This window comes from Peromyscus leucopus, chromosome 3 (genome assembly GCF_004664715.2).
Source record: "Peromyscus leucopus breed LL Stock chromosome 3, UCI_PerLeu_2.1, whole genome shotgun sequence".
Classification (NCBI taxonomy): domain Eukaryota; kingdom Metazoa; phylum Chordata; class Mammalia; order Rodentia; family Cricetidae; genus Peromyscus; species Peromyscus leucopus.
The window spans coordinates 55,286,988-55,301,354 of NC_051065.1; the positions used below are offsets into that span (position 1 = coordinate 55,286,988).

General features: G+C 44.1%; 1 protein-coding gene across 2 annotated transcripts in view; it reads left to right on the forward strand.

Moving 5' to 3' along the window:
- The window catches only part of Chchd3 (coiled-coil-helix-coiled-coil-helix domain containing 3), a 278,523-nt gene extending 264,166 nt beyond the window's left edge, over nt 1-14,357 (forward strand). For both annotated transcript variants that reach the window (XM_028866156.2, XM_028866157.2), the window contains 2 exons: nt 2,797-2,932; nt 13,646-14,357. In XM_028866156.2, coding sequence (XP_028721989.1) covers nt 2,797-2,932; nt 13,646-13,669 — 160 coding nt within the window. In that variant the 3' untranslated portion in view covers nt 13,670-14,357. The remainder of the gene's footprint in view (nt 1-2,796; nt 2,933-13,645) is intronic.
- Nucleotides 14,358-14,367: the final 10 nt, after the last annotated feature.

Genomic DNA, 14,367 nt, shown 5'->3' on the forward strand with positions numbered 1-14,367 from the left:
CCTACAATCCCCAAAAGTAAAAGAAATGAAAGATGTTAACAATCCCCTTTGAATAGCTGTCTCCCTTACCACTGTCCTGTGTTTTCCAGATTTGTACTCATCTTGCTTGTTATCTTGTCACTTATCATGCCTTCATTCAGCCTTTCTTAAATTGTTTAAATGTCCTTTTCAACTAAGATTTAATTTTTCAACCTAAATATCTTGGGATTCTGCCTTTTCTTATTTTTGCCTAATAGTGGCTTTTTCCTTCAGCAGGCATGAAAGCAGTCAATAAAAGTCAATTGCTGACTCTATGATTATATGAAGGGTTTCTCATAATGCATATTGGAAATGTCTTTGAAGCCCTTTTCCTGAATGGAAGGTGCCATGGCTTGTGCTTTATGGCCTTCTAATGTTGGGCGGTAATCTCATTTAGCATCTTCCAGAGTGAAAACAGTGCATTAGGACAGCATAACGTGCCCTGCAGATCAATACAGAAGCAGATCTGTGCCATTCAGATGAGTCCAAGAGAAATGGATCCGAGTCAGTGGAGGAACTGGGGGCCAATTATGCTGATTTCCACTGTTCTTCCCCCGCTCTGCATCTAGTCATCAATACAGGTTAAAATGTATACAAAAAGGATTTCAGATGATGGCCACACAGAGAACAGACTACCAGACAGGAAATCAAGGGCTTGGAAGCGAGTACTAGTATTGATTTGTGGTGATAAAAGTATATTTTGATACACTTCAAACCATAAATAACTTGTGGACTTGAACCTGCATGACTGAGTGCTCAGCTCAGGGTCAGTGCTTATGACTTGCATTGCTGCTTTCTAAAGAGGGAGTAGCATTAATGAACTGCCTATTGCAGTGGTCTTGAGAAAAATAAAGACATGTGTGTGTAAACACATACAGTGTGTGAGTGTGTTTGCTACCTGTCTGTTACTGGTGAAGGGCCATGGGTCTGCTCAAGCCTGTATTTGTTCCCCACCACCTTTCTGCGCCTAGACTTGGTCTTCTGTCAGCACTGGGACAGAAGACCAATAGCTCAGCTCTCTGTGTGAGTCGTCAGCATTGTTGGCCTTATATTTGCCGCATTCAGCTGACTTGACACGTAGTCATACTGTATTCATCATGTACCCAGACCCGAGACTTAATGTCATCACTTGGTCAATGGTTTTCTGAGGCTGTCTTCTGGAAGCACAGCTGACTCCTTTTTGATGCTGCTGTTCATTTGTCGGGGATTAGGGAAGCTCAGGTCCAGAAAAACCCATGGACGCCCAGAGCATCAAAAGCTTAAAAAGAATCCAAACCCCTGGAGTTGGACTTAAAATCTGTTCTCAGGTATTAGACAAAGTAGTAAAGTACTGAATGAAAAAGTAAACAGTGTTAGGTAAAATCTATGGATCATTTTCCCCTGTACATCTACTTCCTTTCTGGGGTAGTGGGAAGAAGATTCCCTCAAGGACAGTCAAATGGTTTGCATTTCCACTCCAGCAAAACATACATTAGCTTATCGTGTTGTGTAAAAGTAATGAGGAAACGAACTGTCACCCAAGGGTTTCCTTATTGATGGGAAATATCCCCCTGTGTTCTCTGGGGCTTTTGTGTTTAGAACCCATTAAACTTAAAGTAATGCTACTTCAGGGATATATGAATAACACATTTAAATTTCAGACAGAACTGATAAGACGGGAAGCATTTTTTATTAAACAAACTAATTTTAAAAAATACAAATTCCTAGATTAATGATTGTTTTGCATATTTTCTCTCTCTGTGGTTAGTCTATAACTCAAGTTCTCCTGTCATACAAACAAGAATATTTTCTGTTTGTATAATTCATTTGGCTTATTAGTTTCAAGTGTGTATTATAAGCTTTGTGGAAACAATTATGTTTGGCATGGCATGTTCACTGAGAGCAATCCAACTAAAATCTGAGACTTGTAAATATAATAGCGAAAATTTAACCTGGAGGACTTTTAGATGTTTACCCATTTTTATTCATTCAACAAGCTTATTGTATGGCTTCTATAAAAAGTATCCACATTGAATAGTGAATGTCACAAAGAAAACAAACATAGTTCCTTGGAATTTACATTCTGGTAAATGTAGGCTGGTGGATTGCACTCAATTATTGTATAGTCCGTGGCATGGGCAGAGTGAAAGTGTGGACTGTGTGGGAGCAGAAAACTAGTGAGAGTTCTTCAAAGCAGGTTACACAGTTAGGCATTGAAAGATGAGTAGATAGTTTTCAGTTACTTTTGCAAGGGTGAGAATTTGGGTGCTAAGCATCTCCCAGCTCACAAGCAGTTTGTGACCACAGATGTGAGACCTGACACTGGACCCTGAGCATAATTCACCCAGGCTGCAGCCAGGTACAGGGTCCAATAAGGACTAAAGGCAGGCAGGAGCCTGATCAGTGTCTGCTAGCCTTGTACGTCATTAAAGAAGCAATAGAGAGCAGCTTGATGGGTTACAAAGTACCTTCTGGGTGACCTGTGGAGAGATCCGGGGCTGTAGATACAAAGACCAGAGGTCATTGCTTGGATCTGGGAAGTGTAAATACTTGGGATTTCTATACTAACAGTGAGTATGGAAGACCATACTGCAGGGGCCAGAGCTTCATGACCTGCTGGCTGTGGTATGCCAGAGAGAAGTCGGGCCTGGCAGATTTCTGACTTGCCAGACCAGGCTGTAGAGCAAGAGCAGTGGTGTCATTTTCAGGACTAGGCTTGTGTATTTTATTTAGTCTTTAACCTTGACCCTTACAGTGACTGAGGATGCCTCGTCTCAGTTATCTTTGTTTTATTTTCAGACGGTATGAATATCATCCAGTCTGTGCAGATCTGCAGACCAAAATCCTCCAGTGTTACCGCCAGAACACCCAGCAGACCCTCAGCTGCTCCGCTCTGGCCAGCCAGTACATGCACTGTGTCAACCATGCCAAACAGGTGGGTGTGTGTGCTGACTGGACACCTGGAAAATAGAAAGCTCAGTTGTCACTGGACAGTGGTGAAGACCTAACATGTGGGAAAGCTTTCTAAACTCAGCTGGCCCTCATCAAGAAGAATGTCTGTAATCAGTTGGTTAGCTCATAAGTTCTGTCTAGTTCACTATCAGAAGAGTCCAGATTCTAGCCAGGCCTAGTGGTTCAGGCATGTGATCCTAGCTACTGGAGCCTGGGGCAGGAGAACTTTACATTCAAGGACAGCCTGGACAACTTCATGAGAGCCTCTCTCAAAGTAAAAAGTAAAAGAAGAGTGTAAGTGCTTGCCTGACATGCTCAGGTCCTGGGTTCGAGACCCTGTGCCAGAAGAAAAAGTTAATTGCTCCTGAATTCTCTCTGGGCAGGGAGAAAAATGTATTAAAAATATACTTTATTGCTCTGAACCTTTCATCTTCTAATGATTCCAGTGGTTATATCCTCATGGTTAATACCTCCCATTCCTAAGTCACTATTCAAAGCCAGCATGGAAAAAGGGTATAAATTAAGGAGCTAGAAAACTTGCAGTCTATAAGTAGTAGGAGGTCTAGCAAAAATAAAAGAAACCCATCCTTCAGTCACTAATCGTCCCCCAACAGTTGGTAGAGCCCTTTAGAGCAGTGTCTTAGTTAGGGTTTCTCTTGCTGTGAAGAGACACCATGACCACAGGAGCTCTTACAAAGGAAAACATTTAACTGGGCCTAACTTACAGTTTCAGAAGTTTAGTCCATTATCATCATGGCAGGACATGGCAGGTGTATGCAGACATGGTGCTGGAGACAGAGCTGAGAGTTGTACATCTTGATCCATAGGCAGCAGAAGGATTCTGTGACACTGGGCATAAGTTGAGCTTGTAAGACCTCAAAGCCCACCCCCACAGTAACACACTCCAACAAGGCCACACCTACTCCAGCTAAGCCACACCTCCTAATATTGCCACTCCCTATGAGGGCCATTTTCTTTTAAACCACACAAGCCGGAACATACACACTCACACACCTGAGTCATATTTAGGAAAGGATTTCCCTCTTTTCATATGCTTCATGATCCTTCATAACTGCATAATATGACACTCATAAGATGCATAGTTTCTCTTAATTTATGTGCTTTAGAAAGTTAATGATATCCATACAGCAAATTAACAATTTCAACAGGTCACATATTGCTTTATAGTTGGGTGCATGTGGTTTGGAGAGACATAAATTGTTGGAAACTTTTGTTCTTTCTTCTGACAAACTCCCTAGAATTGATCTTTTCACCCATCTAAATCTAGTGTTTGAGTTACACAGCATGCCTTCTTACAGCCCAATTTGCTCCAGTTATAATGTACCACTTAGTGTAAATTTCCAACAGTCCATAAATATCTGAAGGGAGGGTTGCTATTGTCTAACATTAAGTGGGAAAAATGTAATCAAGATTGAAAAGCCCATGTTGTCTTCAAAAGCATTGTGGTTTGCTTTTGTCTGTTACTTGCTTGTATCGGTACTTGCATAACTGAGTATATGCCAGGATTCTTTTCCTTACAGGTCTTGCTGAGGTAATGCTGCTGATTTTAAGTTAGTGCTTGTTATTTGTCACAAACAGCCTCTGATGAGCTCTTAAGTCCCCGACCTTCAATAGCAATACTACCTGAGCACTTGGATAGGTTGACTCATAAATTTTTCTAATCTGATCATCGAGGCTTGTGGAGGTGGGACAGAGTCATCGATAGAAAAGGTGGCTGTGTCAAAGTGCATGGTTTAAGACTGGTGTCTAACACGTGTGCCTATTTCCACAGTGTGATTTCTGGTACTGCTGAAGTGGCAATACCACGTGCCTTGGAGCATTGGCTCCACCCTTGACTGGTGAGATCTTGTTGAATCATACTTAGTCCTGTGGTGTCATTGGGTCCTATTTATGAAATTAAAAAAAAAAAAAACAACTCAATGTGCAGCCAGATAATACATGGCACACAGTGCAGTCGAGGGGAGAGTCTGGTGGGTCTGGGTTTGTCACCACGTCCTGTCTCTTACTAGATCCTGGCCTTGGGCTTTGATTTCAGTGAACTGGGTGATTTTTGTGATGGCTTCACTTGTGCAGAATACTCAGTCCACCTTCATTTTTCCCAGGTTCAGGATCATCAAGTGGGAAAATCATGAAATGATACTAGTGATTGAAAAAGAGACCCACCTTCCTTCCCACTCACTTCCCAGCCTGCCATGTGGTTTATTACTTGCAGCTAGTCTGATTAGAGTATCTAGTATTTCACAACTCTATGTTCAGTTATTTGGAAGTAGATGGTAGCTGAGTAATACCAAAAAGATGAAAATCTTGCCATTGGTTGAACAGCACTGGAATAGCTAAGAACCGTGAAACACAGACCCTTTCATTTCTTCAGGCTTTAGGATTGCAAGGTCACTTCAACATCTACTCTTACATGTTTTTTATGACACTCTGAGATGTAAATAGAAATGGTTTCTTTTACCATTTTGCAGTTGAGAGCATTGAAACCCAGGGATGTCATGATGGTAAATTTAACAACTAGTTCAAGATGTACCCTGCCATCAAAACAAAAGAAAACAAAAATTTTCAAGATAAACTAAGTGATATTTGTTTTCGGAGCAGGTGAGTTTAAGAAGAGACATCTATCATCCACAAATACAAGTTGAGACAGTGAGGGGAAATGAAAACAGTAATGGCAAAATCAACATTGACAGGCTGCTGAAACGGTACACATGGGACATGAGCTGATAGTGTCCATGATCAAAGAGGCCACTTGGCCTGCTCCCTGAAAGGCCATACCGTGTTGGCAGCAGGGACCTGGTATCTGTATCACTGGCAGCTGTCCTCCTCTGGTACAAGGCTGCCCTTCTGCTCCCTGTGAAGAAAATCTCACCTCGAGATCCCAGTTCTGCTCTCCTTGTTAAAAGAAAGTTTGTCCGGACACAGCATGCTCACTGCCTAGTCTAGCAGTTCCAGGTGGGCCAGCTCCCTTCTCCTAGCCTTCCAGTTAGGTCCAGAGAACGTACTGGACAGGAACAGGACAGCAGCCATTAAGTCTCACTCCATTTCCGACACTGTACAAGGGTTTCCCATGTGGAATCATTACAATAGTCCACTCCACTTTTACATGACTCATAAGGTTGAGCTTTCACAGGTCCCTGGGGTGCTGTTGGGAAGACTAATAGATTTTATTGGTAGGAAAATTTTTTCCGGATGTTCCTTAGCCTTGCTTTTCCTTTCTTCCCATTCCTCCACTCTCTAACATTAATCTTCAGCTATTCTTAAACAGTTCCTTGTGGTTTGACGGGAGACGTTTAGACTTATTGTCAGTGTATTAAGTTATGTATTCTTTATGAGGGTAAAAAAGACACTAAATTGTTCTAATATTATTTCTAAGTTGTAAAAGCTATTGGCTAGCTATTTAAGTACAGCATTTAAAATGGAGCATCAGTTGACATAGACTTGTGTCTCCCCCATACCTGCTTAACCTGCTAACTTTCTAAGCTTTCCAATATTGAATTACCCCTTCTTGTCATTAAAGCCTGGTTCCCATTTAGTCTTGCTACACCTGACTTATATGGGACTTTGTAAACAGGGAAAAGAATAAAAATTCAGGAGTAAATAATATAAAATGTCCCTAATATCTTTTTTCTTTTTCCATCTTTTTTTTTTTTTTTTTTAAGATAGTCCTCTGTGTGTGTATCCCTAGCTGGCCCCAAATTCACCATGTGGACCAGATTGCCCTCAGACTCACAGAGATCTGTCTGCCTCTGTGTGCTGTGTACTGGGATTAAAGGGGTACAGGACCGTGCCTGGCACTCCACCTTCTGTTTGGGGGGTGGCAGTTGTTTGTTCGTTTTGTGGAAGGCCACACTGTCTTGGGACTCACTTTGTAAACCAGGCTGGCCTTGAACTCACAGAGATCAGCCTGCCTCTGCCTCTGCTGGGATTAAAGATGTGCGCCACCACCGCCCGGCTTCAACTTCTAATTTTTAAAGTGAAGGAGGGCTGGCTTATAGATCAGCATTATGTTCCCTGTGGCATCTTGCTGCTTTAACATCCACCTACAGTGCTGTAAGCAGGAATTCTAAGCACTTTAGCATTTTCTCAGCCCTGTTGCTAGTCACAAAAAAGCAAAAACACTAACATGATTCTCCTAGAACAGTCTGTGTTCACCTGATGGTAGGGATAGTGGATAGTGCTTTCTTTGCCCCTGTTCCAGGTTATTCACGGTGACTAGTACTTGATTTTTTTCTTGCTGAACTGAGGGCTGGAAGCTCTGTCTGCAAGAGCTTATTCTGCATTCATGATGGAGAGCAAGAGGTAAATATAGGCTCAGGAGGCATGTCTATTTAGTAGTAGCATCTTCATTTTGTGGTTTCTAGGTTTTCTAGGTTTTAGTGCCTTTGCCTCCTAGAATTTGCTGTCAGCTGCCCTTGTGACTAGTCTGCTGCTGTATGGCCTCACATTTACATTCCTGACAGTCAAGGTGATCCTATGACCAGAGAGGCTAGAAACAGTTCAGTTTCTCCAGAGCCAGTAAAGGGAGAACCAGCTATCCCCAAACTGCCTGCCAAAGCATAGCCTGCCAGCTAAGAAACTCCATTACAAAATGCTGCCTTAGCCGGCACCGGGCTCCTACTATACCGGGATAGCTCTTACTCTATGAGATATAGTCCTTGGGAGGTGAGGGGCTTTGGAGATGCAGTAAGAGTACATGATGGGAAGAATCAGGACCAAGAGTTTCCCAAGGGTCCGGGGTCTGCATAGGGCTTGAAGTCAGATAGCAAGGCAGTCAGAGGTCCATACACTGGGCAGAGACTTAAATCATTACATAGGGAATAGGCTGGTAGCCAAATACCTTTTCCTTGAGACCTGTTCTCTCTGCTGAACTGTTGAGATCAGAGAGGGCCCTGGCTACAGAGAGAATGTAGAGTCAAGACCTTGACCAGCGAGGCTAGATCTCAATGTGGTATTATACTTCCCAAAACTAATGTTCCCAGTCCTCTCATTTATAAAATACAAATGAAATTTCCAGTGTTGGTTAATTCCAGAATAGAAGACTACAAGATCAGCAGGTATGGAGGAATTTGTCTAGGCAAAATTTCTTCAGCCTTCTTAAGGACACTAAATTTTACCTTCCCTGTAATTTGGACTTGTGTTCAGCTGGTCTTCAAAATGTTTCCCTATGATTTTGAGCCTGAAAAGATCCTGGAAAACAGGGTGGCTGTTACTTGGAAATCCAGGCTCTTGAGGAAAAAACCTAATGTCAGAGCAGTCTGTTTCATAGCTGTGTGAATAAAGTGAGTTGTCCGTGACATGTCAGCCAGGCTCCTGGAGCTGGAGGACGAGGATGTGGAGGTCGGGGGCCCAACCTCATCTTCTCCTTTGCACAGTTCCAGAGTGGGAATTCGTCATATTCCAGCAGAGTCCACCCCTGCCCTGCATTTCAAACCCAGGAGGCTACAGACACGCGTGAACCTCACAGTCTCTGAAAAGTGTTAAAAATGTGCCTGCCCATCCTCCCCCTTGAAGAGTCTGAATTAGAAGGTTAGAAGTGGGGTTCAGACACCCCAAACTTTTACCAAATCCTGCAGGTTCTGTCTGTTTTCCTTCATGAGAAGGTAGGTCACTGTCACTAGCTACCAGTTCAGACCACCTAGCAGCAGCAGCAGTCTAAACTCACTGTCCCTAGGAAAACATCTAAACTTAGTCTCTGAAGCAAATGGGAAGAAGGCAGAAGCCACTCCAGTGGAAGTGCTCGCCTTCTGCCCTCTCGTGCTCTCTGAAGCTGCAGGTGGTCCTGGGTGAGGAGTCACCCTAGCACTCACAGCAGGTGCCAAGAGAAGAGCACTGAGTCTATCTCTAGGCTAACATCCCATCACACTGACAGTTCTCAGATCCCCTGCCTCCAGGATGAGGAGCCCATCTAGTGTAATAGAAGGCACAAAGATAAACCAAGGTCAGCCTTGCAGCCTTGTTTTTATTATGTTCCATGCATTCTGTATCGTCACCTAGTGTCATTTGTTAATCCTTGGAGCTGGGCTGCTGTACACAGGATGATCCCACTCACTCTGCTGTCGGAGTGGCTGCCTGTCAGGTCTGAAGTTGTTCAAGCAAGCTGAGCTCCAAACGTTCATGCCCCCAAGCCCTGTCCTTCCTAGAAATCTATTTCTCATTTACTTTCCAAGGGTAATACATTGCTTTATGACATTTTCTCTTTTTTTAAAAAAAAAATTGAATTTAATATATTACCATGGTGCTAGATTTTCATTTTTCTTAATAGGTATTTTATTCCTAGGGCTCATCTTCCAAGAGTTTTAGCTACAGTCTGCTAATGTTTTGTCTGCTTTTGTGACAAATTGTATAAATAGTTAATTACTTGTGAGTTAATTTGAATGTCACACAGAGACAAGGATGATATGAACGAGATCCAGGCAAAGTTGACTGGTGTCTTCTACAAAAACAGGAAGAACAAAGCACGACCCTGACTGGAAGGAACAGACACTGAGACCAAAACTAGTTAGTTCTTCAGACTTCCAGATCGTGAGGAACAGCACCCAGGCGACTGGCTTCTCAGAAGCTGGATGTATAGAGTGTTCTTCCTTCTTTCCTCACCCACAGTCCTCTTTGGTTTTTCCCCATCACAGATCTGTTCCTTTGCACCCCTACATTTCCTGTCTTTCCTCAGTGAAAACTCCATACTGAGGCTGTGCCTAACTCAGGACCTGCTGCTCTGTTAGCACCACCATTACCCCCCCCCATTATGAAAACCTTCCTACGTCCACACCTAATCCTACTGGATCTGAAACCTTGGGGAGATTCCGGGTAGCTCCCATCTAGGGACACCTAGACTCTGGATGGTCTCTTTTAAAATCCCATTCTCTCTGTAATGATTGCTTGGCAATACAGGGTTGCTTTTCAAGTCCTTTTAAATCTATTGAGAGAGCCAGTGGCTTTTCATTGCTAGGGTAGTCAGCCTCTGCAAGAAAGCTGAGATCCAGAAACTGGCTGACTAGACGACTGTGTAACAAAAATATTTGAGAAAAGTGCTTGAGATCGTTTTAATAAGTGGAAACGACACACCATCTTGGGTCTCCAGGGGCACTGTTCCTGTTTGACAGTGTGAGCTCATCAGTGGCTGGAACCGAAAGAGATTTTGGAAAAGAGCAGTGTTGATGCCTGAGCCATTCACTCCTTTTGGTAATTTGTGCAGCTATTTACAAAAGGCGTTTCTGCAGACCCAGATATGTGAATGGGGAGCAGCAGCGAGGAATTCTTTCTCCACATTAAGATTAAGTGTTAGCATTTCCTTAAATGAAAGCAGCGGGTTTTTTTTAATATAGCTTGCAAAGCTTCCCCTCCATTCTTTAGGGAATTTCCTATGTTAATTTATGCAGTGTTAATTTATGCAGTGTTGAAATCCAACCCAACAGCATCTAGATACAGAAGATGCAGAGATGGGACAGCCTGAGAGGTGCAGTGTAGACCTGTCAGTCCTGGGGCTGCCTCCAGCCATGGCCCTGACTCTAGCCTTCAGCGGGTCTCGTTTGCACAGCTGTGATAGTAATAACACAGAATGTTTATCAGTTTATTCATCTTTTTAAAACCCCAACTTGCTGTTGTATCTGTTACTGTCTCTGACAGCAGTAGGGCCATTTCGTAGCATCTCTGCCACCCTTTGGTAGCAGCTAAGTGCGTTGTGACAGCAGGTATATAGACCAGCCCCTCAGCTTTCCACTGAGCCATTGTGCCTTCTCTGAGGGATTGGAGTTTAATGCGTGTGGCAGGGTGTGTGGTAAGTGTGAGAACAGTGTACTATGCATCTGTGGTCCTGTCTTCTAATGGGTTCTGATCCCCATTCAGGCCAGGGCCCAGCTTATCTTTCTCCTGGAAAGTCTACCATTGCTAGCATTCGACTGAAAATTACTCATCTGTAATTGCTCAGCGTTGAAGAGAAAAGAATGGCTAAAATAATCTCTAAGCCATCAGAGAACCCTTTAACTATGGCTTTCATTGTGTTGCTCTAGCTGCAGATTATGTCACAGCACTGAAAAGAGGCATACTGTCACCCAGCTGTATAGGGAGAGACAGAGCCATGTGATCCAGACCTGGCAGATGCCACAGTGCTTAAGGTTCCCATGACCTTATATGTGAGGCCCATGACCCCCAATGCAGAGCGGCCATAGAGTATCACTCAAAGGAGGCACTCTCTCCAGTAGCCAGAAGCCCTAAATGGGCTCAATATAGATCTGCTTCAGACTGGCTTCCATAGTGCATGTAGTAAAGAACTGGGCAGTGAGGTTGTCTGCATATTGGGTATTTACAGAGTATCCACCTATGTAATTGGAGACTTACACAGATCAAGTCAAAAAGAAGTGAGCCTAGAAGAAATGCTATCACACTGTGACAGTGGCACACAGGGTCTAACTTGCACAGTTAGATGTTTTATTTTGCCCACAAACCCAGTGCTGGTAGCAATGCACTCATGTGCAGTATGTGTTCTCCTGGCCCCTCCACCGTGTGCAGTGTGCTTTCTCCTGACCCCTCCACCGTGTGCAGTGTACTTTCTCCTGGCCCCTCCACCATGTGCAGTGTGCATTCTCCTGGCCCCTCCACCATGTGCAGTGTGCACTCTCCTGGCCCTTCCACCGTGTGCAGTGTGCATTCTCCTGACCCCTCCACCATGTGCAGTGTGCACTCTCCTGGCCCCTCCACCATGTGCAGTGTGCACTCTCCTGGCCCCTCCACCGTGTGCAGTGTGCATTCTCCTGGCCCCTCCACCGTGTGCAGTATGCACTCTCCTGACCCCTCCACCGTGTGCAGTGTGTGTTCTCCTGACCCCTCCACCATGTGGAGCTTTTGCTTCCTCTGCTTTGTCCTTCATTTTTTCTGGACCTGTGCTTTTCTAACTTCCTGTTTGGCTCACTAGTTTGCCTGCCTTTGAGTCTATTCTTTAGTGCCCCATGTCCCCAGACCACGTAGGGACCTATAATCACAGACCCTAGAATGAGATAACTGTCCACCCTGTGTTTCTCAGGCTCAAATCCCCTGTTTGTTCTTCCACTCTTTGTTCTCCATTTTCTGTACCTCCCCCCCCCCATCCTCTTTGTCTTAAATCATTTGACCCTTCTCCCTCAAACTGTAACTTCTTTCCAAAGAGTCCTGTAGGGATGCTTCATCGAAAATCAGTCCACAAACTCAAAACTAAATTTATCTTTTGCTTTTTTGTTCTCCGAGTGTCCCCTCTCACACCCCATCACTAAGGGTCCACCTGAACCTCTTCTCACTGCCCTCTTTTCTTCTCTGGGCTTCTTGTGCCTGTGTTTTCCTTCTTACACCCTTGCTTGGTTTCTAGTACAGTCTGCTGCTCCCCTCTGTTGAGTTCACTGTGCCAAGAATGTCAGGCTCAGTTTCATGGCTGCCATTCTCCTATTTACATAGCATTGGTTGGATACCTGTGTGTTTCCAGTGGCCAGCAGGAAGCTTGTCCACCTCGTGTCCATGCTTCCCCTGCCTGGCTCCTCACTGTCCACACTGTCCACTGCTGCTCACACATCCCCGCCCCACCCACAGCCCAGGCTTTCTGTCTGTATTTCGACTATCGTAAGACATAGGGTGCAGTGCCCTCCTTCGCTGGAGCCATAGAGAAATGCCCTCCAGCCAGGCAGAACTTTTGAACTCTTTCTTACCTTCCCTGAATGCAGCCTGAACAAAAACCTTCTTCACATGTGTGCTTTCTTCCTGGGCGAGTTTTTGGTTTTTTGTTTGTTTGTTTGTTTGTTTGTTTTTTACCATGTACATGTGTTTTACGTAATAAACCTTAGCATATATTTAGCAAATAAGTAAAAAGTGGCAAATTATTACCATGTTTAGTCTCTGATTTCCCAAGGGTACATGTCTTAACTTTCCCTTAGCTCTTAACTAAATGCAGTGAGGACTCAGTAGCTGAGCTGGTGTCAGGTGCAGGGACATGGGAGCATGAGGACAGGATGCAGAGGCAGCTGCCGGCCTCACCTGCCCTCCTTCTGGGTGGTTTTAAAACTCAAAGGGAGATGACTGCCTTTTCATTCTTAAGGTTCTATAAGAATGGGGGATGTGTACCTCTTGCCCAGCTGGCTGCAGTTTCTGTTGATGGTTCTTGTCTACGGTCCCCATTCCCATTACTTGGAAAGTAAAGAGAGCGCTTGCACAGTTTGGGAGGAGACCTGCCTGTAGTGCTACTGGGTGTTGCATATATGTGGACATCTGTATTCTACCCAGAGCCAGGTGGTCTCTGAGCTTGGGCTTGGTGTGCAGATGAGATTCTTCCTCAAGAGCTATTGGGTGTAACTGCTGTACTGTGCCCCACCAACTCCACACTGACTGCCTCAGCAAATTTCCCTGTCACTTGTAGCCCTGTTTCCAGATGTCTGTGGTAATGGAGCTGACCCACAGCTCCTCCCCACCATCCTCCAGACCATGTTCTTCTCTGGGCTGTTCTTCCCAGATGCTGGTGCATGGGTCATTTGGAGATTGGAACTGATGAAGCAGGGTGTTCCTCAGAGGCAGTGGTATTTTGAGATGAGAAAGCATATGCTTTGTTTCATAGTTTGGAAGCCGGTATTTGAAAAGCACTGTAATCATCCTAAATAGTTACTGCCATTTGTTTGCCCTTGCCTCCTGCTGGTAAAACTTAGACTTTCTGTTTCTTTTGCAGAGCATGCTGGAGAAGGGAGGATAAAGTTACCCCCGAGAACATGCAAAGCTCCTTCAACGTTAATTCCAGAGGTGGAACATTTTTCTTTTCCTATTAAGAAAATGCCCCAATTAAAGAGAAGACCACTAAAGACAGACAGGCATTGGAAAATGGACTCGACAGAATCATAACGTGTTTTGATCAACAGTTTCAGAAGCCGAGGTCTAGATCAGGATCAATCATCAAAGAACACTGTTAAGTGTTAATGAAACCCCCAAATGAATAAAGAGAAAGGCGGTCCACTGCACCTTTTTGTACTCTGTTTCCAACTTCCACTGACATAAAATGTTCTCTTCACTCCAGGCTCCACCATTTAGTGACCTCCACTCTGAGAAAGCTGGGAGGGGGGTGTTAAACTATTTCAGATGGAGAGACAGCAAGAAAGCACTGGGCTGGGGCAACAGTGTACACTCGCCTGGGCTACGGGGCCCGGGTGTGCGCTTCTCTCATTATATAGGAGCTATTTCATTGTAACTTATTATGGTGATCATGCAAGAAAGAAAGGAGAGAAAATGTACCTCTTTCACTGGAATAATGTTTATGATTGCAAGTGAAATAAGGCATTTTTATCAATATAAAGCGAACCTTGGCTTATGCAACCTCTGTAGTGAATACTGACAACTTCACTCACTATCAATAATAAATCTATTTTCTGACAAAGACTGGCATTTTAGCTAAGGCTT